The 21,831-nt window shown below is 53.7% G+C and overlaps 1 protein-coding gene across 1 annotated transcript; it reads left to right on the top strand.

The window, feature by feature from the left end:
* Nucleotides 1-1,197: 1,197 nt before the first annotated feature.
* TPRN (taperin) lies at nt 1,198-18,314 on the top strand. Its single transcript, XM_054283957.1, has 5 exons — nt 1,198-2,166; nt 2,299-3,444; nt 16,912-17,089; nt 17,297-17,424; nt 18,209-18,314. Exons 1-5 carry the CDS (start codon nt 1,198-1,200, stop codon nt 18,269-18,271), a joined length of 2,484 nt encoding a protein of 827 aa, XP_054139932.1. The 3' UTR covers nt 18,272-18,314.
* Nucleotides 18,315-21,831: the final 3,517 nt, after the last annotated feature.

Here is a 21,831-nt window from a genome sequence, read left to right as displayed (position 1 = left end):
TTTAAAATTTTAGAAACAAGTGATGGGCGTTTTTCACAGGTATCATTGCCAGGTCTCGTTTGAAGAGGGAGCGATTGCTCTGTTGTGGCTCGCAGTGCAAAGGTTGGAGCGTTATCAGCAGGACACGGAGCTGCTCCCGTAAACACAGCTGCGCTTTGGGCTCCCGGCGGGGGCAGTGCGGGCCGGGCCCTGCCCAAAGGTAATTCGATGTCACGCGTGCCGTGTCCCCCGGGTCTCCCAGGGGAGGATTCGGGAGGCGTGGGAAGCGCTGCTGCGCTGCCGAGCGATGGTTTCCTGATTGCGCACACTTCCCAAAGGCACCTGCGGGCGGCTGATAACAGGCGCTGACTGGAAATAACGCCGCGGCGGCACTTCTGTGTCCAACAAGTGGCTGCCAATGAATCACCGAATTACTGAATCACAGAAATAGCTGGGGTTGAACGGGACCTCTGGAGGTCGTCCTGTGCAGCCCCCTGCCAAGACAGAGTCTTGGTGACACGGGAACGCTTCCAGGTGGGTTTGGGATGTCTCCAGAGAGGGAGGACGACCCTCCACGACCTCCCTGAGCAGCAAAGAGCAAAATGGGAAAAGTGTTCTCCCACTCTGCTGCCATGTGCCATGGAAAACTCCGGTTGTGTCCATCAGAGCTCTCCCGAAAACACTCCCCTGACTGTCCGGGGAGCACAGACAGTGCTCCAGAGTCAGGGGCTGGTTCCCTGTTCCTGCACAGGCACCTGCTCTGCCTGCGAAGGAGGTGACCCCGAAAAGCTTTTATCGACCCTGCCCTCGGCTGGCACTAGACGGACCAGTTCGGGATGGGGGAATGGGCACATTTGGCTGTTTTGTGTGTTTTGGGATTCTGTGTCCATCACCATGGCTCGTGTCCCGGGCCGGGGGTCTCCTCTCTTAGGGGAGGGCGATGCGGGCGGCAGGGCCCGGCCGGTTCCCAGCCGGGGGATGCGGCACCGCCTCAGGTCACATCACCGTGCCCGGGCCCCGCCGCTGTCCGGCGGCCCCGGGGCCCTTGTCCCGGGCAGCTGGGGCGGAGCGCTGACCCCGGCCCGGAGCGGGGCGGCCCCGGCGCACCTCCGGCCCCGCCCCGGCCCCGCGGGGACGGCCCTGCCCGGCCCGGGGGCGGTGCCGCGGGGCCGCCCCGGTGCGGCGGGGCCCGGCCCGCAGAGCCCCAGCGCCGCCGCCATGAGCAGCGCGGAGCCGCCGCTCGGCGCCGGGCCGCGGGCAGCGCCCGCCTGGCAGCGGGAGATCCTGGAGCGCAAGCGGGCCAAGCTGGCCGGGGCGGGCGGCGAGGCCGAGCCCCCGGCCGGGGAGCGGCTGGTGGTGGCGGAGAGCCTGGGCCCGCTCCGCGAGAACCCCTTCATGCGGCTGGAGAGCGAGCGGCGCCGGCTGCGGCAGGGGCGGCCCGGGCCCGGCGGCGCGGCGCGGCCGCTGCAGCAGCTGCTGGAGCTGTACAGCGCCGTGCCCGGCATCCGCACCATCCGCGCCGACAACATCCTCATCATCGAGTCCCGCGCCGACCCCGCCGCCTGCTTCGCCGCGGGGGATGCGCCGCCCGCCCGCCGCCGGGACCCGGCCGGCGCCGACCCGCTGCGGGAGCTGCTGGCCCGGCGCGGCGCCGCGCTCGCCGAGATCCGCGCCGACCAGGTCGTCATCTACGAGACGGCCGAGCCGCCGGAGCCGCTCGAGGCGGCCGAGCCGGGCACCGTCAGCCGCCTCCTGGAGAAGTTCGGGCAGCGGCCGCGGGGCCGCCGTCGCCGCGTTGGGGACGCGCTGCCCGGGACCGGCGGGGCCGCGGCTCCGCCGCAGGTGGGACCGGGCGCTGCCCGGGCCGCGCCGCCCGCTCCGCCCGCGGGGCCCGGCTCCCCCCGCGCCCCCGCGCCCCTCCAGAAGGGGCCCGGCTTCCCCCGGGCTCCGGCGCCAAAGGCGGGACCGGCATCTCCGCCCGCCGTCCCGGCCACCCCTCCGCCGCTCCCGGCTCCCCCCCGGGCCGCCACCCCTCCAGCGGTGCCGGCGGCCCCCCAGCCCACAGTCCTGCCGCCGGCTTCCCCCCGGGCTGTCACCCCCCCGCCCGCGGCCCCTCCACGGGTTGTCACTCCCCCGCCCACGGTTTCCCCTCGGGCTGTCACCCCCCAACCCACGGCACCTCCCCGGGCTGTCACCCCCCAACCCACGGCACCTCCCCGGGCTGTCACCCCCCAGCCTGCACCACCGCCCCGGGTTGTCACCCCTCAGCCCGTGTCCCCCCAGCCCACACCGGCTTCCCCCCGGGCTTTCACCCCCGAGCCCGCAGCCCCCCAACCCACCCCGGCTCCCCCCCGGGCTTTCACCCCCGAGCCCGCAGCCCCCCATCCCGCTCCGGCTGCCCCCCGGGCTGCAGCCCCCCAGGCGGCCCCAGCTGCCCCCAAGGCTGCGGCCCCTCAGGCCAACTGCTTTGTCCACAAGATCAGCTCCAACTCCTTCACGGTCACTCCCCGGGGGCAGCTCCCCAGCGCCCGCGTCCCCGAGCCCGGCGCTGTCCCCGCCGGCCGCCCCGCAACGCCCAAGGGGCCACCAGTGCCATCCACCAGCCCTTCCCATGCCAGAGCCAACGCCAGGAGGCCAAAGCCGGAGGAGGCCGAGGTGGCCGTGTCGCCCCTGCCCAGTGCCAGTCCGGCCCCCAGTGCCACCGGCGCCGTTCGGCCGCTCTCCGCCTCAGCCCCCCGGGCCGGGGGCTCCTTCGAAATCCTGCCGGCTCCCAAACCCGACCTGGCGGCCATCCCAGCCCACGACCTGCAGGCACAGGCTCTGGCCAAGCTGCGCCTGAATTCGCGCAATTCCTTCGTGTTCGTGCCCCGCCGGGAGGGCAGCCCGGCTCGGCCGCCGGCCCAGATTGCCAGGCCGGGGCCGCCGCCACCGCCCTCGGAGGAGAAGGCACCCCCGGAGCCCCCGAGGGCTCCCGCCCCCGAGCAGGAAGAGCCCATCACTTCCCCAGCGGCGCCTCTGGATCCTCTGGTACCCGTGACTTACATCGATGACATTGTGGAGCCGGACAGCGGGGCTGGCCCGGCTGCGAGGACGGGGAGCTTGGCGGATCAGCCCGGAGGAGCTGGCCCCGACCTGGAGATGGAGTTTTCCTCTGTGCCCCTCTACAGACCGCACTCTGCCCCCCAGCAGAGGGGAGGCAGCACCTTCACTGTCGTGCCCAAAAGGAAGCCCGTGGCCCCGGGGCTGCAGGCTGTCCCCGATGCCAGCGGAAGGCCGCAGCGGGAGGAAGAGGAGGAGGAGGAGGAAAGCAAAGCGAGAGGCAAAGCCGTGGAGAACGCTGATGGGCCTCAAGTGGGGGTACCCCATAAAAAGCGCTACCCCACGGTGAACGAGATTGAAGTGATCGGGGGGTACCTGTCCCTGGAGAGGTCCTGCATGAGCAAGACGGGCTCACGGCGCAAGAAGGTAACCGGGCACTCTGCTCAGCAGCCAGGCTGTGAGTGCCAGGGCTGCTTTGGGTCTGGCTGCTCATGAGGCACTGCTGGGAACAGGGCAGTGTGTTTGCCCCCTGTGGGAGCCAGAGGCTGCCCTCAGAGCTGGCGGAAGCTGGGGGTAAAACGGACTGGAAAACAGGAGAGGGAAGGTGGAACTTCACCACACTGATGTGAAGGACATTTCAGAATGGTGAGGAAGGAACCAGAGGTTAATATTGCTCATGGTATCCAATATTAGGAGAGTTTGCGACTCTGCAAGCCCAGTGCCTTATTTGCTTTTACTGTCTCCTGGAACTTTAAAGGGTTCCTAAAGGGGAACCTCAGCTGGGAGATGGGACTTGGTGTGTTAAACAGAATTTGCCCTCAGGGCGGGGACACTGGGGACTGTCCCACAAAGCAGCTGAGGGTGGGATATGCCCTGTGACAGCTGCAGGGCCTCTCCCACCCCAGCCCTTCTTGGAGATACGATAATGGAAAGTAAAGTATTTCAGGAATTTAGGAAATCGGGGGGAGCTGCGTGCTTGGAGCAGCTGTGGGCTTGCCCTCCCGCTCTGCTCTGCTCGCTGTATCTGAGGGGTTGGACGTGTTGAGCTGCCCGTGGTCCCCCAGCAGTGTGGCAATGGTGTCCTCCCCTCATTAGTGATCTATTGATAGAGGCTCAAGAATTAGGTCTCGATTAGGCAGAAAGAGATCAGCAAGAACTTAACTCCCATTGATAGGATTATACCACCTGCTCCTTCTGAATGTGCAGCTACAGCTCTGACGATCCAGGAGATGCTGATTGCTCCAAATGCCTTTGGAGTCAGTGAATGCCAGATTTTCTCACGGCTTGGGGAGTAACATAGATCCTTGTGAGCCCTAAATTGAAAATTAATCTTTGTAGAGCTTGCTGAAATGCATCTGGACGTGACAAGAGGAGTGGGGAGACTTTTGGGCTCTGAAGGCAGCGCACTGAGGTGGCAGATCCCGACTTTTAGGGCTGTGGTGTGACATGTTTTTCCATAGTGGGAATTGTTGTGGGACATTTCCGTTACCCAAATCCAAATAGATAACTGAGGGACTGAATGCACATGGGTGCCTGAGGCACTGAGCATTATAATTTGAGGCAATCCTTTGAGCAGGATGCATCTCATTTGAAGGGAGGCAGGCAGTGCTGCTTCCCTGGCTTAACGCTGTCAAATTCCTCCCTAAGCACATGCAGCCTGTGGTAATTTGATGGTGACTAATGCAGGGAGCAGGTCTGGAGCACCTTGAGAGACAGAGCAAGCAAATGAGCAGGAGTGTTGATTCCTGCTCAGTGCTCCTGAGGTTTTTCCTTGTTTTCCGACAGGGAAGTGCTTGGTCAGACTGGAGTTGTTCTGCTGCCTAAACACCTGCTGGCTTGCACTCATTGCAGCTGTTTTGGCTCTGTTCAGGTTCAATGTGGGGTGTTAATTTGATTTACACCAAATCAGGTGTGTGGTATAAATATTAAAGCAGCACTTACAGTTGTGAGTGCTCTTAGGATGGAGCAGAGGACACAGAGAGAATCTTGTGGTATGGTTATATTTGGGTCAGCCCTACATCTGATGGAGCTGAGGAGCTGATTTTTCTGAGCGGGGAATGCTGTTGGGGCACAAGGAACAAAGCCTCAAGTAAAACCAGTTAAATGGTGCCCAGTGGAAGGTATCCTTGTTAGTACAAAAAGGAGGGAGGTAGATGAGCCCAAGTCCAGTGCAGCGACTGAATTGTTTTTTGGTTGGTCAAACCCAGAGAAGTCATGGCATATCCAGCCTTGGAGCTGTCTGAAACTTGCCAGGGAAAAGCTTTGAGCAGCTGGCAAGTCAGTCTTGCTGAAGTCAGGAATTTGGGCTACAGACCTCCAGAGGACCTTTCCCAGCCTAAAATGTCATGTGGTATTGGTTAACTACTGCTGTGTGTCAGTGGTGGATTTGTGTGACATTGGGCAGGTCATGGAGCTTCTCTGCCCCTGTTCTTATCAGCTTAACAGCATTATCTGCCCTGCTGTGCAGCTGAGGTGCCAAATACTGCAAGGTGCACACAGAGCTGTGTGTGGGGTCGTGCTGCAGGAGAACTTGTGCAAACATTTGGTTTCTGAGAGGAGAGAGATTAAAAGGCAAAGGAGAAACTGCCTGTTATATTTGCAGAACTCAGGAAGCTGAAGCAAATAGGGATCCTTTGAAAAATAAGATGGAGCTGAAGGAAAGGAGTCAAGACACAAGTTTCTGGGTGAAGTTAAATGTGGTATGGGAGAAACACCCATTTTTCTTTCAGTTCCTTCCTCCTCAGTCAAGCACAGGGTATGACTTTGTAGCCAGGGTCTAGAAGATGCTGATGGGAGACAAATGGAAAGATTTCTGTTTACTCTTGACCTAGAGGATGTTTGTGGCTGTACTCTGGGTAATAAGGCTGAGTGTTGATGCCTGAAAAGGAAGGAGCTCGTATTAAGATGCATTCCTTGGTTTCTTCCCAAGAGATCACTCTGTGTCTCCAAGGCAACCAGCCAAAAACAAGAGTTCTGTTTTGTAGCTGTGTCGGGGTTTTCAGAAACTTGATTTTGGCCTGAATTGGGCAGAAACAGACTGTTCTTGTGAGCAGGGAGCTGCAGTTGTTTGTTAAAATCAATCTTCTTTCTTTTTTGGGGTGTCAAAACCTGATGCTGGTTTTAGTGAGCAGCTCCTGTGTCTTTTGGGGTGAACGAGCCCTTCCTGTGCCAAGCACCTTCCTTTCCAAACCTTGCTTTGAAAAAATCTTTAATTATGCTCCATATTTAAAAAAGTAGTGCTTAGTGAGACTTCAAGAACTTGGAAAAATTTAACTGTTTGCTGATGCCCAGCAGGAATCTGGGAGATAAACAGGTCAGCAGAGTCTGGGAATGCTGTGGATCAGTGGCTGGCTGTGCAGTCAGGGGTAATGATTTATTAGGAAGGAGGGTGTCAGCCCTGCCAGTTGCACCCCACTGTTCTCTGAGATGCAAATGGTGTTTTTCTTCAAATGTAGAAATTCAGCCTCCCTTTTCCATCCCCATGTGTGGCCTCTGGTTGCCTGACTGTGGCAGCAGTGCCAGCCAAGTGGAGCTGCTGTGGTCTGAGTGCCCTGATCCACATCCTCCGTGGCTGTTTGGGAGGGAGGCTGGGACAGGCTGGGTCCCAGCACTGCCCTGCACAGAGGGAGCTCCAGCCCCTGCTCCTGCCTGCTGGCAGTGGCTGTGGCACTTGTGACTTCGCTGTGGCCTGGGGGATGCTGCTGCTTCAAGGCCTTTCAGGATAAACAACTTGATTGCTCCTTCCAGACCTTCAGATATGTGAGGCAGCTGTTAACTCTGGGGGTTGGAGCTGGAGCTTGGTGAGGGAGAGGAGGATGATGTATTGGAAATACAAAATCTGTTCCCAGCTCTGTTGTGGAGCTGCTGTGGGGGGACAGGGGCTGTGTGGGATGGGACACATCAGGGTGATGAGCCCTAGGGGATGGATGAGCTGGAGCTGCTGTGCTCCTGCAGGGATTCAGGTGCCTTCAGGGCTGTTCTTCTGCCCTGGGGCTGTTCTGAGGTCTCTCCAGGCAGTACCACCAGCAGTTCAGATAAAGCACTGTGGGTGGGACTCTGAGAAGTGTTTGCAGCTCCAAAGGGGTGTGCCAGGAGCTGCTGGGCAGCTGCTGGAGGAGCTGGCTGAGCTCTCAGAGAGGACAGGATACATGTGCAGAGGTGGAAGGAGACCTACTGACCTTTATTCTAAACTGGGAGTGGGGCAGAGGATGCAGCACACTGTTGGTGACCTCTGCTCAGAGCTTCTCTTTGTTATTGCAGAGAAGTAAAGGCATGTCAGCAGTGCCAGGAGGAAGGGAAGGCTTTGCTGCAGGATGTGGATCTTTGGGATCTCAGAGGATAAAATCTTGCTCATGTGGGCAGACAAGAGTCAGTGGTGGTTTGGTTACGTGCCAGAATAACGTCCAATACAGTTGTTGTTGAGATAGAAATCTGGGTTTCTGCAGAACATGTGGTTGGTGTGTGGAGGAGAGCTGGGCAAGGACAGAGCAGTGCAGGGCCAGCTGGGCTCCCACAAGCAGTCACTGGCTTTGGGCTGAGGCTCTCCTCTGGCTGGAGGCTGCACTCTGCCCTGGCCCTGCTCCTTCAGTGTGTCACTCCTGCAGAGCATCCCGAGTGTTTTCCTCTCCAGGGTCCGGTACCTCCTGCAGGGAAGGTGAATGAATTCTGGCCAGGCCAGCCAAAGTCCTGTGAATAACAGGACCTGAGAGCCAGCAGACATCAGGTTGTTGATGGATTTAATGTTTAGTGCTTGTCACAGCTGGCAGCTTGCCGTGTGCTGGCAGGCGAGTCGCAGCCCAGTGCGAGCGGGGATTACGGGAACAAGGCTGCTGGGATCCAAACAGTTGGAGTCTAAAGCTTCTAAATCGTCTTCAAAGATGTTCAGCTGAACTTCAAAAAGTTCCATCTTGCACAAACTTTAGCGTGGTCCGTGTCCTAATCTTTTGAGCTGCGTAAAGCCTGAATGTGGCTTCCAAATTGCCACTTAAAAGTCTGTTAAAAGATTAGTTTAAATACCCCTCAGTTTTGATCATGGGCAGCAGCTTTGTTGCTCTAACCTGCTGAACTTCCTGCTCTGTAGTTTTCCATCTGTTCAGTTCTGCTGGAGATGGTCTCCTGTGAGAATCAGGTGTAGCTTTGGGATGTTGGCAGGGATCAACATTTCCAGCTGCTGCCCAGACCTGTTTGGAACAAGTCTGCACAGTGTGGAGTCTAAATGCTGGTGGCTGCCTGAAGTTTGTTTTTGCAATGTATAACACAAGTAAATTAACCATAACACAAGTAAATTAATTTAGTAGTAGAAGAAGAAATCTCTCTGCAGGAACTCCTTTGATGATGTCATCCCTGTGTTTTGGAGGGGTCAGGGCAGAGATTTGTGTTCTTTAGCTCTTGGGGAACTGCGTGTTCCTGTTCTGTTTTCTGTCTCTGGCTGTGCTCTGCTGGGGCAGATTCATCTGCCACCTTTAAGGAGGGGCCATGGCAGTATCTGACATGGATGTATTGCATTTTTAGGAGATGAGGTCAGCAGAGATAAGTCATGCTCAGGAAATAAGTGTTTTGGATGATGAAGTGCAGCCCCTCCCCTGCAGAGATGATCTCCATTAGCTGTCAGATGGCAGCAGGCTCTTTCACCCAGACAGGGCCATTTTCCTGCCCTTTGCTAATTCCACTGATGTCGATGGCTGAAGCCTGGAAATCAGAATTTGCTGCAGCTACAGCTTTTAAACCACTTCACAAGCTGCCCCCGAGGCTGTCAGTGGGGCAGTGGGTGGTTTTTTGTTTCTCCACTACATGCCAGCACCTTGAAGTGCTGAGACTTTGTTGTATGAAACCGTGGCAGAGTCCGAGTCATCTCTGTAGTGGGAAACTTTCTGTGGCTGAGGCTCTGCATGGCCTCACCACTCCCATGCTTCTTCTCATGCTGCAGTGACAGTCTGAGCTGCTCCCAATTCCCCTGGTTCTCTTGCCCCCATGTCCTGCCTGCTGCTGTCAGCACTGCAGGAATGGACAGAAGGGCTAAAATAGAAACTCTGACGCAAATCAGAGCCAAGCCTGGCTTTGAAGCTGGTTAGGACATGCCCAGGGCTCAGCCTGCCCCAAAGCTCAGGAGGAGATTTGAAGTACTTTGTGCTCTAACTCTAATCACAAGGATTACAGTTAACGTTTTCTTAATCAGTTTGCCTAATCTGTGGACCAGATTGGAGATGGTTTATAATTTCCCTCCATCTCAAGGTTTCAGTTTGTTTCAGGTTTGGGTTTTCCTTTCCACTCTGGTTTTTCCAGTGTGTGGTCATGGTGTTGTGAGAAGAACAGAGGAAGGACACTGGGGTGGCTGGGGCAGGAGTCCTGCCCCAAGTCTGTGTTATGTGTGGGGAACAGTAGGGAAAATGAAAATATTCAGTTTCTGGGTGCAGTGGCAGGAAAGGAAATCTGGGTAAGAGCTGCTACAGCAGCATCTCCTTCACCTCAAGGGTTGTGCTCACACCCCTCCCAAGTGAAACCTGAATTTGAAACCTGAATTTAAAACCTATTTACAACCCAGGCTCTTCCAGTGAGTGCAGCAGTCCGTGGGGCTGGTAGGATATCCCTGTTTGTGTAGGAAGAGTCACATGGAGTGTCAGTATCACACAGAGCGACTTCACAAACATCCTGGGAAAATCTGGGCCGGAGGAACTCGGGGCTGATGTTTTCCGAGAAGTTCCCTTCGGATGTTCTTGGGAACCTGGCAGGATGGAGCTGCTGCTCCGTGGGCATTAGAATGCAGGAAATATCTCAGACAATTACTTGTGTGTGTAGGGAAATTGTGTCGCTTGCAGCTGCTGAAAATGCAGCTCTGAGGGCACATCCCCAAGGCTCCTGGTGAACCTGCTGCACTTGCTGCTCATCAGGGAAGTTCCTTTTGCATGTTAAAAGAGAGAGCAAGGGCAAGAGAGACATGAACTCTGTTGTGCAGGTGATGCTGTTCACATCATGGGAGCCTTTGGTCCTGAATGAGCTCCCTGACAGGGTGGGAAGTAATTCTGCTCCCAGCCTGTCTCTGTTTCCATGGAATGATGCTCCATGGGTCCCATTCCAGCACCAAACCAAGATATTTTTGTCAGCTGCTCTGGGCAGTCTGGGTTGCACAGAAATGTTTATGGGCGGCAGCTTCATCACTGCACCTCGTTGTAGCTACAAATGGGCTGCTCAGAGCTGCCTGTGAAATCCTGGGCTGTTGGGCAGCTCTGTGTGGCTTTTATAAGGACACCAAGTCTTGACACTAATTGTACCTTGCTTATCCTGCTCCCTTTGTGCATTCAGTTGAGATTTGTTTCGTACAAGCAGGGAGATTTGTCCGGTTCTTAGGGGCCAAATAAGTAATTCTTGAATTGCTTGTTAAGCTGGGGAAGGCTCTGGCTCCTCTGCCTGCAGATGTGAGGAGGAATAAAAGGCTCCCAGGGTGAATGGCTGCTCTGTGCCCTGGCACACTGGGGCTCCAGCTGTGCTTGTGTGGGCACTGCAATCTGCCCTTGTCCTGCACAGTGAAGGGAAGAGTTAACCAAGCCACCTGCCCCACAGCTCTGGGGGCTGTCCCTACCCTGCCACCTCTCATCAGGAATTTGAAACTTGCCTGTGTCTTGCACAAGGAGTTTAATATTTCGAATCTCCATGCATTGCTCCTATCTGCCATGTGCTTCAGCATATTGATTACACAGAGCTGGCTTTGTGGGTTGCCTTGTAAATGGAGACTTTCTTGTTTTGCCTTGTGGCTTGGGAGCTGGGATGTGATCCTGAAGGAAATGTCTCCTTTGCCAGGCACGCAGGGCTTCCCTGACGTGCTCCTGCTGTAAATCTTCAGTGCTGTTAGCTCTACTCAGTAACTCACTGGGGTGCAGTCAATGGCTGGGCAAAAGTCAGTGTTACTCTCAGGAAACACTTCTTGGAAAAACATGATCAAGTGATTCTGTGTCATAGTTCCAGTTCCCCAAAACTCTTCCTCTTGTACAGAAAAGTACATTTCTGAGCTGCCATCTGCAGTTTTCTGGGCACACTTAGAGTGCTTCAGCCATAGCAGTACAGAGTTAATCTGATATAGGAACCAAGCCTTGAGCCCCCTCTGTTCCTAGGGATGCTTGTCAGGGAAAAACCCTTTATTCTGTGTCAGGGAAAGGCTTCAGAGGCACAAAGGCTTCTTATCTTCTGAATGATAGCAAATGCCTTGGTGATGTGCTGGTGATTCTGCAGTCCCCAGGGTACTATTTCAGGCTGCCCACACAGTCTGTGCCTGGAGTTATTCAACAATTTGGGCTGACACATGACTGTGCTTTCAGGACAAGCACAGACAGAGAGACAAGCTCATTGCTAATTCCAAAAAATTGGCTCATTTTCCCCAAAATCTTTTATCTAAAAGTTTCTTTTCATGGGAGTTGTCTAAATCATTGACTGCAGGCTGCTGTGAAAAAACTGAAGGTCTCTGCAGAGGTTTGGAGTTTATGAACTGCTTTTCTGTCTCTTTTTACTAAATCTGCTGCTCTGTGGGACTGGTCAGATGTGAAGAGCAGGGTAAACCCTTTGGGGATCTTTGTCCACTATAAAATCTCTGCTTCTACCCTGTTGCCAGTCTCACAGCAGTTATTTGCCTGTGCAGAGACCTTCCCTCTCAGTCTGTGGCAGCTGGAGGTTGTTCTGTGTCAGAACCTCCTCTTTGTACAGGTCCTGAGCCTGCACCCACCAACCCCATGGGTGTGGGGCTGGAGCAGCTTTCCTGCCCTGCCCAGGGGCTCTCTGCAGCCCTCCCTGGGATGCTCTGTGTGCACAGCCTTGCTGACACTCCCAGCTGGCTGCAGTTTCAGGTATCAGGTGGTGTCTTGTGCCTCCTTGACCCAATCTTTAGCCAACCAGTGCAGGAGCAAATGTTCCTCGATGTGAGGTGCCACAGGAGCACAAGGTTCTTCAGAACAGTCATTTTGTCTGTGCTTGATCTCTCAGAGATGTCAGCCCCTGCTTTGTGTTCATGCTGGATCATCCACCTGTCCTGCAGATAGCAGCCAAACCCTCCTGTGCTGCTGAGAGGAGGCAGCTTCCTTGTGGGGGAAGAGGAGGGACAGACACTGATCTTGTGACACAGAGACACAGAGACATCTCTTGTCTGTGGTGACAGGGACAGCAGCCAGGGCACGGCTGGGGCTGGGCCAGGGCAGCTCAGGCTGGAGCTCAGGGCAAGGCTCTGCCCCCAGAGGGTGCTGGCACTGCCCAGGCTGCCCAGGGAATGGGCACGGCCCCGAGGCTGCCAGAGCTCCAGGAGCCTTTGGGCAGCGCTGCCAGGGGTGCCCAGGGTGGGGCTGCTGGGCAGGGACAGGGGTGGGATTCATGATCCTGGTTGGGTCCCTCCCAACTCAGGATGTTCTGTGATCCTGTAGTAGACCAGGTGTGAAAAGCTGCTTTAAATCACACCCAGCAGCCCCTGCATGTCCTGGAGGGTTAGTGGAGTCCCTGGATTTGTCACTTGGGAATTATTGAGGCCAGAGGATGATTAGAGGAGAATCAGTAGTGAAGAGAGCAGGTCCTGGTCCCTGGTGCTGCTCAGCTGTTTGGGTCTGGTGAGGCTCTTGGTGGGTTGGGATGTGCTGGAGGTGCTGTGGGGTGGCACAGGGCAGGGATGGAGCCCAGCTTGTGCTTCAGCACTCACCATCCCATCCTGCTCCTCAAGGACAGAGCAGGGATGGGACCTCCAGCAGGAACCCCAGGTTTGGGAGATGGGAACCACTCACAGGGAAGGGAGAAGGGCTCAGTCCTTCCCAGCCCCCCTGTTCTGAGCTGCTGTGATGGGGAGCAAATGCTGACTCAGACTCTCCCTGCTGGAATAGAATTATAGGATGATTTTATTCATTTAGTGTCTAGAACAATTACTTTTCCCTGACTGTTACAAGGCGAGGATTTGGATTGTCAAAGAGGTTTCAGTTTAAAAGGCGTAAACACCCTACTTTGGCTCATCAGCCAAGCAGCAAATGTAATAATGGGTGGAGAAGGGAAAAGCCACAGTAAGGAGATTCCTTCTGGAGCTGAGGGTGCAGAATAACCCCTGGAGACTTCCTGAGGGGTCCCTGGTGTGTGAGAACCCATTGAGTCTTTGCTCTGTCATTAATACTGCCTTGCAGACTTTTTCATCTCCCTTTTGGAGGTGAGGTGGCTGCAGACTCTCATTGCTCATGTTGTAGCTCGGGTTCTATAAATTGGTTATTTTTATAAATAAATCTCTCTACATGGGAGCTCTTTGGTGGCTGGTCTGGGTGCAGCCTGAGTCCTGCCAGCCTGACACAAGGTTGACTTCCCTTTTCTAAATGAGATCTGCATGACTACTCAGGTTTATGCTTTGTTGGGCAATGTTTGCCCTGCCTTCTCTTTCCTGGATATTACTCATTACTAGTTCAAATCCTAGCAAATAAATAAATGATTTTTGCTATGGCAACAAGAACCTATTGATTGAACAGCACAATATTTCCTGAAAAGCCTGATTTACTCTTTCCAGCGTGTCTGATTGCTGAGCAGAGTATTTATACATAAATTTATAAATATAAATATATAAATTTATTTTTATATAAATTTATAACTATATGTATATATGGGTTTGGGTTGGACCCTGGGTTTGTGACACAGCTGTGGGTGAAGCCTCCAGCTGAGCAAAGAGTGACAAATCCCTGCAAACATCCACAGCTGAAGGGTGCAGAATTCTTCCTTGCCACAGCTGGCAGCTGCTGCTGGGGCAGGAGCAGGGGAGCAGTGCTGGGACAGGCTGAGCAGAGCCTCTGGCTGGGCTCCAGTGAGCTTGGCTCTGCTGGGACACGCTTTTCTTCTACAGGAACGTCCCCTGCTGCCTTTTGTGTTCCCATAAAAGTCCCTGTGGTCTGGCAAGGCACTGCTGGCTGTGCAAACCTGTTGTCTGTGCCATGACTGGGCTCTTGGTTTTCCTTTCTGGCTGGTTCCTGGGGCTGAGGCTGCCTGTGTTCCTCAGCTGGGCTCTGGAGCCACTCACAGCATTTCTGTGCCCCTGTGTCCCCTGGTTTTGCCTGAATGCTTCACCGTCCCTGTTCTGCTGGGTCAAGCAGAGCTGCTTTGTGCTTCCCTGAAAGCTTTTTGTGCTTGGAGAGGGGAGCTCAGGTGCTGCCACAGCCGGCTTTGGGCTTTGGGCTCTCTCCCCATGGGCAGGGCTGGGTGCCCCAGGGTCCATCGGTGCCAGTGCCTGGCTGTGCCTCGTGTTTGCTCTGCCTGGGTGTGCCCAGGGCTTTATTGCAGCACCCTGGGGCTCTGCCTGCTGCAGGCTGTGGGAGCAGGGGCTGGCATTGCCACAGGGCAGCTCAGTGTGCTCTGGGGGAGCCTGTGCCACGGTGCCCCCATGCACACACACCAGCCTGGGTGAGCCTTGCAGGTGATCCTGGCCCCAGCTGTGCCCTGGGGCTGGCTGGTTGCTCTGTGTCAGGGGCTCCAGCATTGCCTCCTGCTTGAACTGGCTGTGGGGAGTGGGAGCTGCTGGGTTTGGGGTGTTGGTGCTGTCTCTGGGCTCGGTGTGGGGTGTGGGTGTCTCCAGGCTGTTTCTGCTCTCTGGTTTTGCTCCCTGCTGGGGATGTTTTCTCCTCCAGCACTGCACACGCCTTTGGTCCAAACTGGACTCAAAGTCATTTTTCTTAGAGATTTCCTCCAGATAGCAGAAACCCAGGAACATTTAGTTCCATCTCCCAAGCTTAAATCCTAAACCCCAGGGCATCTCTCTCCTGTCTGCTTTGTTTTCCATGTTTAGCTGAATACTTCTTGCCCCTCAGTGCCATTGGCAGCACTGATTAATGGCCTCTGTGCAGTTTCTGGGGTAGCTCCTGGGCTTCCAGGAGCCCTGGGCACCTCCACCCTGGTGGCCTTTGTCCCTGGCAGCATGGCTCATCCCCACAGGACAGACACCACATTGTGAGCACTGACAGCCTGGCTCGGATCAGGGAGCATCTAGGTCAGCAGCAGGGATGGGAAATTCAGGGAGCAGCAACTGGGATGCTCTCAGCTTCAGCACCATTTCATTCCAGTCCCTTTTCTCTGAAATAGAATCACTCTTCTGCTCTCTGTGTCATTTGGGGTAGCTGGGGCAGGGGATGGGCAGAGGCAGCTGCTTCCCTCCATGCAGTTTCCATCCTGCCTTCTCCTGGGAGCAGGGGAAGGGGCCAGCCCGTGTCCCAGCTCCATCCTGCCCTGGGGCAGAGCAGCTCCAGCCCCAGCTGTGCCTTGCAGTGTGGGGGAGCTGCAGCTGCTCCCTCTGGTATCCAGATTCAAGCAAAGCTCCCCTTGCTGCTGTGCTGGAAAGCAGCAGTGAAATGCTCCCTGTCCTGCTCTGATCCTCCAGAGCTCCAGGGATCCTGTGCATGGGCAGCACAGGTGGCACTGTGACCTGCTGGCAGCTCTGGCCCTTGGGGACATCCAGGTGTGACTTGGCAGCCCCTGGTAATGCCACTCCAGCGCTCCTACCACTGCTGTGACAGGGAATGGGTGCACCTGGGCACTGTGGTGCTTGGGGCCAGGTGCCACTTCCCTCTGGGGATTTTCTGTACGACAGAACCATGGGATAAATGTGCTGGACTCACCCCTGGCCTGTCATTGCACAGCATCTGGGGAGATCAGAACCATTACTGGGCTCCTGCCACCTGTCACAAGTTGCCATGTCCTTTCCATTCTGTTCATAACCCTATTAGCTGAATTTTAATTGTATTTAGAAGTAAAGGGATCACAACACCCTTTTAGACAGCTGCTCCTGAACCTTGATCTGTGTTGGCTAAATACTTCCCTACTTTTGGCATCAACTTATTCCTGGCAAGCTTAGCCTTCTTATTTGTCTGATGTGTGCTGGCATCAGCAGTTCTGTGCTCCTTGGTGGTTATTTTCTGGAGTACTTACAAAGATCTGTTTTGCTTTTTCTCCACCTTCACTTTTGCTGGTGTGAAGTTTTTGCCAGTGAATCTCCTGTGCAGCTGTTGAGGTGACCTGTAAGGAGCACAGTGGTAGGGAATGATATGGACACGCAGGGCTGCAGGGGAGCAAACCCCTCCTTTTCCTTTTCAGCTTGGATGAGCACATTTGCACAGGGAGGAGAGCTGGGCAGTCCCTGTTTCCAGCACAAATGCCTTCCTTCATTCCTGGTTTATTTAAGCAGCATCCTAATGTTGATTACAGTCCTGCAGCCAATCCCAAAGTTTCTTCCTCAGTTATTCACAGGTGGTGAACTTCTCTTAGGGCAAAGGTTGCTCTTAAACCTGATTCCATTTTTAGTGTTTTTGCTCTCCAGGTTTCTTCATGGCCATAAATTCCGGTTAGCCCTTGATGAACTCGTGTGTTTGCGTCACTTTCATTTCTCAGTCTCCAGTTACGGTGGAAAGGTCATTAGTGACAATCCTGGATAAAACTGGTTTCAAACCAGAACCTTTAAGGCCTCCCCCTTGCCCAGTATTTTCCCAGTATTCTGCTACCACCTGTTACCATCTCTCCTTTAGCTGCTTCCTTTTTCTCCCATCTGGTTTTAAGCCCTGTTTAATGTAGCTTAAATAGCTATGTTCTCTTAAGACTGGAGTCCTGATCCTGTTTCCTGGAGCTTGGATACACAAAGGAGTTGCCAGGAATTAGCAATGTCACCTTTCCAACATGTGGGTGCTGGGTGTCAGTGTGAGGGGCTGGCAGAGGGCACAAAGAGCTGCTCCAGACTCCTTGGCTCTGCTTTTGGGGTTTCCCTCAGCGTGGGAAGAGAGCCAAGGCACTTGGGCAGGGACTGGGGGGTCTGCAGTGGCTGCTTTAAACCAGGGGGCAGCCCTGGCCCGTGCCAGAGCCAGCGTGGGCATCAGGCAGTTCTTGTGCTTCTCCCTGATAATTCTCCTTTGCTGTTGTCAGATGAAGATCTCTTTCAACGAGACAAGTTTGCAGACGATGTTTGAGTACCCCTCAGAGAGCTCCCTGGCAGAAGAGGATGAGGAGGAGGAAGGACACGCTTCTGAAACAGACGAAAAATCTCGGACCTTTTATATTCCACGCCCAAACAGCACTTTGCATCCCAGTACACCTAACTCAGGTGAGTGAGGCACTGTGTGGGTGGGCACCGTGGGGTTTCTGTGGTGTCTGACACTGCCCACGTTTCCCACAGCCCTTAAGGGTGGAAATGCTCGTGGAGGTGAACAGGGAGCTGCAGATGGGCAGCATCCAGGCTGTCCCTGCTGGGATCCTGTCCCACTTCTGTTTGGGGTGGTGAGGAATATTTACCTCATCTTTGTCCTTCCAGCAGATTTATCCAGCTACACCCCAAAGCACTCCGTGAAGTTCAGCGAGTGGCAGGAGCAGAAGTACGAGGGTCCTGCTGCAGAGGGATCCCTCCCAAAGGATGCTGATTCCCAGGGGAACCAAGTCATGGTGAGCCTATAAATAACCAATTCTTGTGCTCCCCTGTGGGCTGGGGGTTGTTCCAGGCAGTGGATGGGACAGGATGTGCCTTTCCCTGCACACCTGTGTTTGTGTTCCTGCCCAGGGAGCTGTGTCACTGCTCCCAAAGGGACCATCTCACTGCCCCACTGCCCCTCCCCGGCCGTGTGAAGGAGACTCGAGGCAGCTGGCACACTCTGCTCAGCACAGGAAAGACATGGATCTGCTGGAACAAGTCCAGAGGAGGCCATGGAGATGCTCCAAGGGCTGGAGCTCCTCTGCTCTGGAGCCAGGCTGGGAGAGCTGGGGGTGCTCACCTGGAGAGGAGAAGGTTCAGGGAGAGCTCAGAGCCCCCTCTAGGGCCTAAAAGAGGGCTTATAAAAAACAGGGAATATTGGGATTTTTTTTTTTACATGGTGATAGGACAAGGGGGATCAGTTTTAAACTAAAAGAAGAGATTTAGATTAGCTATTGGGAAGAAATTGTTCCCTGTGATGGTGGTAAAGCCTTGGCTCAGAGTGGCTGTCCCTGGATCCCTGGCAGTGTCCAAGGCAAGGCTGGACAGGACTTGGAGTGACCTGGGGTGGTGCAAGGTGTCCCTGCCATGGCAGGAGGTTGGAACAAGGTGGGTTTAAGACCCCTTCCAACCCGAACCATTGCAGGACGTTCTGACACTCCGGGGCGCGTTTGGAGGGGGGCACTCACCAAACACACCCAAGGCACCGTGCGGGGCCGAGGGGGCTCGGTCTGACCCGGTGTCCTTGCTCTGCCCCAGCTCACCCCGGCGGAGAAGGGCGGTCTCTCGGATTTCAGCAGCGAGCCCGCGCTCTATTTCTGAGGCTGCCGGGCAGGAGGGGCAGCACAGCCCGCACCGACCGCGGCTCTCCCGATCCTGCTGCCAAGGGCGGATGGACCACGTGCTCCCGGGCATCTCCGGACAACATTTGCACTGGATTTTGGGACCCAATTACTGCTTCCAAGGCGTATGATTTATTCTGCCTGTGGCCTTGCATGTTCCTTGTTCAAGATCAGCTGCGGTTAGGCAAGTGTGGGAAGGATATCTGTGATCCCGGAACGGATGTGGATTTTTCTCAGTGCTTGTCTGAGGCACTGTGCAGGGTCTGGACAGCTTTTGCAACCCTTCTCCCCAGTGGAGCACTGGGCAGTTGGGTGGGTTCACAGCCTGACTGTGATTTGACACATTGGGTGTCAGTTTGGAAAACCACTGAAGGTTCGTGGTTTGTCCTTGGCAGGTTTCCAGCTCTGGTTTCACTGAAACATCATGGAATTCATGTGCCAGTTACATGCTTGTGGAATTCACTGAACACCCTGAGGGAGGGATGGGAAGAGGAATGAATGCCTTTAGATTTAGATGTTACTTTTGCACCAATTAGTAGAGAATTGTCCAGGCTGCCTCCAGCCTCTTGAAGATTCCCAAACATTGGCCATAGCTTTGGTCTGTCCTTCCCAACTCTGGCATCCAGTCTCTGGGAGTTGCTGGCTGTGCTCCAGTTTGCCAGCTCCTCTTGTTGCTTTGTTCCAAATCTGATTGATCTCTCTTGGTTGCTTCCTTCAAGCCACACTTGCTCTGCTCTTCTAGTCAAAGCACAGGAGGGAAGTTTCACTCCATTCTTCTGCAGAACTTGAACAAGGAATGTGGGTTATTTTTTGTTTTTTCTAGAATTTTTATAGTTCTATTATAATTGTTTAATGCAGCCAATATGCAAAGGAATCTGCTAGAATCTTCCATTCAAGTTTTCTACTACTGTAAACTCAGGGTCAAAATTGCACTCTGGAACAGATGGAGCAGTGCTGCTAATGTGATTTGTACTTTGGGATTAAAAGAGATGTGGTGAGAACAGATCCGGCCTCTTTGGGCTTTATGGAATGAGTGGGGTGTGATCCAAAGGAACAGGCTGCTATCTCTGATTAAATTTGATGGTTACTGGTTTGTCTATTGTAGATTGTGAATGTCTGCTCAAGTGACACTGCCCTGTGAACTGAAAATGCTCTGCATACCTTGCACTTGGTTTGCTGTCTGTTGGAGCAGCAAGGGAAGGTTGTTCTACTGAAAAACAGGATTAAATGTTAGGACATACCTACTTGTAGCTGTTCCCTTCTGCCCTGGGTGCCTAAATACTTTTGGAAAGATAATGAAAAAAAAGAAAAATGAAAAAAAAGAGCTACTCAGTAGTTTTAGATGTTGGCTGGGGGGCCACCACAAAGAAATATTTTGCACCTCCTAATCCATTCCAAGCTAATTTGAGATGTGCTGCCTGTGTGACTTGCCAGGAGCAGGGTGTGTCTGCAGTGCATCTGCCTGGGACATGACACAAGGACCATGGAGCTCCATGTGTTGAGGCTTCTCCTGTTAATAAAACACTTCAGGATAAGGTGCTGAGACTGGTGGGAATGAGGGAAAAAGTGAAACTGCCTGTGACTGCTAGATTTAAGGGGTGAGTTTTCAGCACAGCTTTTCTAGCAAAAAAAGGTCCCAGTGAGCATCTCCCCCTGTGGAAAAGCCCAGGTCAATTTAAGGCAGCTCTGTTTCTTGCAGGACTGCAGGTGGTAAGGCAGAGCTGCTTTCTACTCAAGTTAGGGACGAAGGGTCTGAACTAGCCCAGGCTTAGTTCTGCTATGGATCCATGAGGAATGCTAAAGAATGCTGAAGCCAACACTGTCCTGCAGCTCCAACACTGCTCTGGTTCTGTGTGAGTTAACCCTGGGGGCAGCACAGCTCGGGGCTGTGGGGGTGCTGCTGACTCTGCTCCTTCTCCTGGTGATGCTGCTGCACCTGGAGCTGTGGTTCTGCACTCCTCTGCACTTCCCAGCTTCCTCTAACCCCTGCCCAGCTCCTCGAGCTGCCTCCAGGCAGAGCAGGGTGAGGGCAGTGCTGAGGGCAGGAGCATCACTGCTGGGTCACCTCCTGGGATGTGCCTCAGCATGGCTGGGCTCTAAATAAAGGGTATTTCTGTGTAAATGCCTACCCTGCTCTGTAGCATCTCCTTTAGTGGGTCTCTGACTAATACCAAAGCACATCTGGAAGGTAAATTCACTTCTGCAAGACAAGGGCTTTTATTAAGTGTGGCATCCTTGGAGCACAAAGCAGCTCTCTCTGGCCAACAGGACATTCCAGGCTGAAGAAGTTTAGGAACGCTTTTGTCGACGTATTCGTTGTCCTAATGAAGTGGTTTGTGGATCAATGATTTTACCAAGATCCCTCATTTCCTTCTTCAGGACATCTAGCAATGTCTGAGAATTGTCCAGTATCTGGGAAAGAAATAAAAATAGCTTATTTTTACATAAACTGTTTCTCTTATGAATTCCCTTCCAATTCAGCTGATCTGCCTTGCAGCAAGAGGGGCTGTCATCCCTTCAGCCTCTAATTCCTGGTGATTTATTGTCCTGTCTGTGTGGAAATATCTGTGGGAGAATTTCTCTGGTTTGTATTCATATTCTGAATATGAAAGACTTTAAGCAATTTATCTGCTTTGGAACATGAGGCAGAGAACTTCCTGAAGCAGACTGGGGGTTTGGGTTGGTTGGATGGGTTTTTTTAAGGGAGATTTGGTACCTGAGCTTTTTAGGTCAGCATTAAATTTTAGGTCAGTATTAAATTAAATTAAGGTCAGTTTCAACTCTTTTCCACTATTAAAACTGCACATTTTGGGTTTCTGGCTTCAAGACTAACTCAAATCTACAGTGACCTTATGTCAGACTAGATCTGTTATTAATTTTCTCCTATTTTTAGCTCATTGTGTACACAATCTGACATCCCTACTTCCTGTGCTCTAAGCTACAACATATTTACACCTTGCTGCCTGTCCACCTCACCAGTTAAAAATTTTAACACAGTGGACAGTTGTAACCAAATGTGATGGTTGTAGTCCCAAAAATTATTTATGTTCCTGTGAATTTGTGGAAATCACCAAGTGATCAGAGAGGAGCTGAGGAGGTGCCCCACAGGAGGAAGGTGAAATCCTGTGGGTGCTGGCAGAAGGCAAGAGTGACAAACAGGAAAAGAACTCTGTTACTTTCTGTCTGTAGGACACCAGCATCTCCTTCTCACCACCTCCTGATACCTCCTGTGGGTGTCAGTTCATTTCAATAAACAGGAATTCATCTGTAGGCTGGGGGTGTGACCTGGATCTCAGGTAAGCTTTCTTTTTAAAGGGGCTGTTTGTGTACCTTCCAACAGAGTTTTTAAGCTTTTAAATTTTTATGTGGGTTTCCCCTTTCACTTCAAACCATCAGGTCTTGAAGGAGGTTGAGGAAACATGTCCAGCTTCATCTCAAAAGTGATTGCCAGGGGAAAGCATTGACTTTGGGAGAGGAAGAAGAGCTGACACAGTAGTTGGTCACATTCAAAATGCAAATGGGAGGAGAATTTAGGCAGCA

This window comes from Melozone crissalis, unplaced genomic scaffold (assembly GCF_028551555.1).
Source record: "Melozone crissalis strain CALT ecotype California unplaced genomic scaffold, PUWL_Pcris_2 ptg000041l_1, whole genome shotgun sequence".
In the NCBI taxonomy this organism is placed as follows: Eukaryota; Metazoa; Chordata; class Aves; order Passeriformes; family Passerellidae; genus Melozone; species Melozone crissalis.
Note: the sequence above shows the minus strand (reverse complement) of the source record. Positions and strands in the feature narration are given on the sequence as shown.

Bases quoted from the DNA above. Each gene is read 5' to 3' on its own strand.
- TPRN (XM_054283957.1), top strand. From the start codon at position 1,198: ATGAGCAGCGCGGAGCCGCCGCTCGGCGCCGGGCCGCGGGCAGCGCCC. The intron at 17,090-17,296 runs GTGAGTGAGGCA...TTGTCCTTCCAG, and splicing joins TCCCAGTACACCTAACTCAG to CAGATTTATCCAGCTACACC. The intron at 17,425-18,208 runs GTGAGCCTATAA...GCTCTGCCCCAG, and splicing joins CCCAGGGGAACCAAGTCATG to CTCACCCCGGCGGAGAAGGG.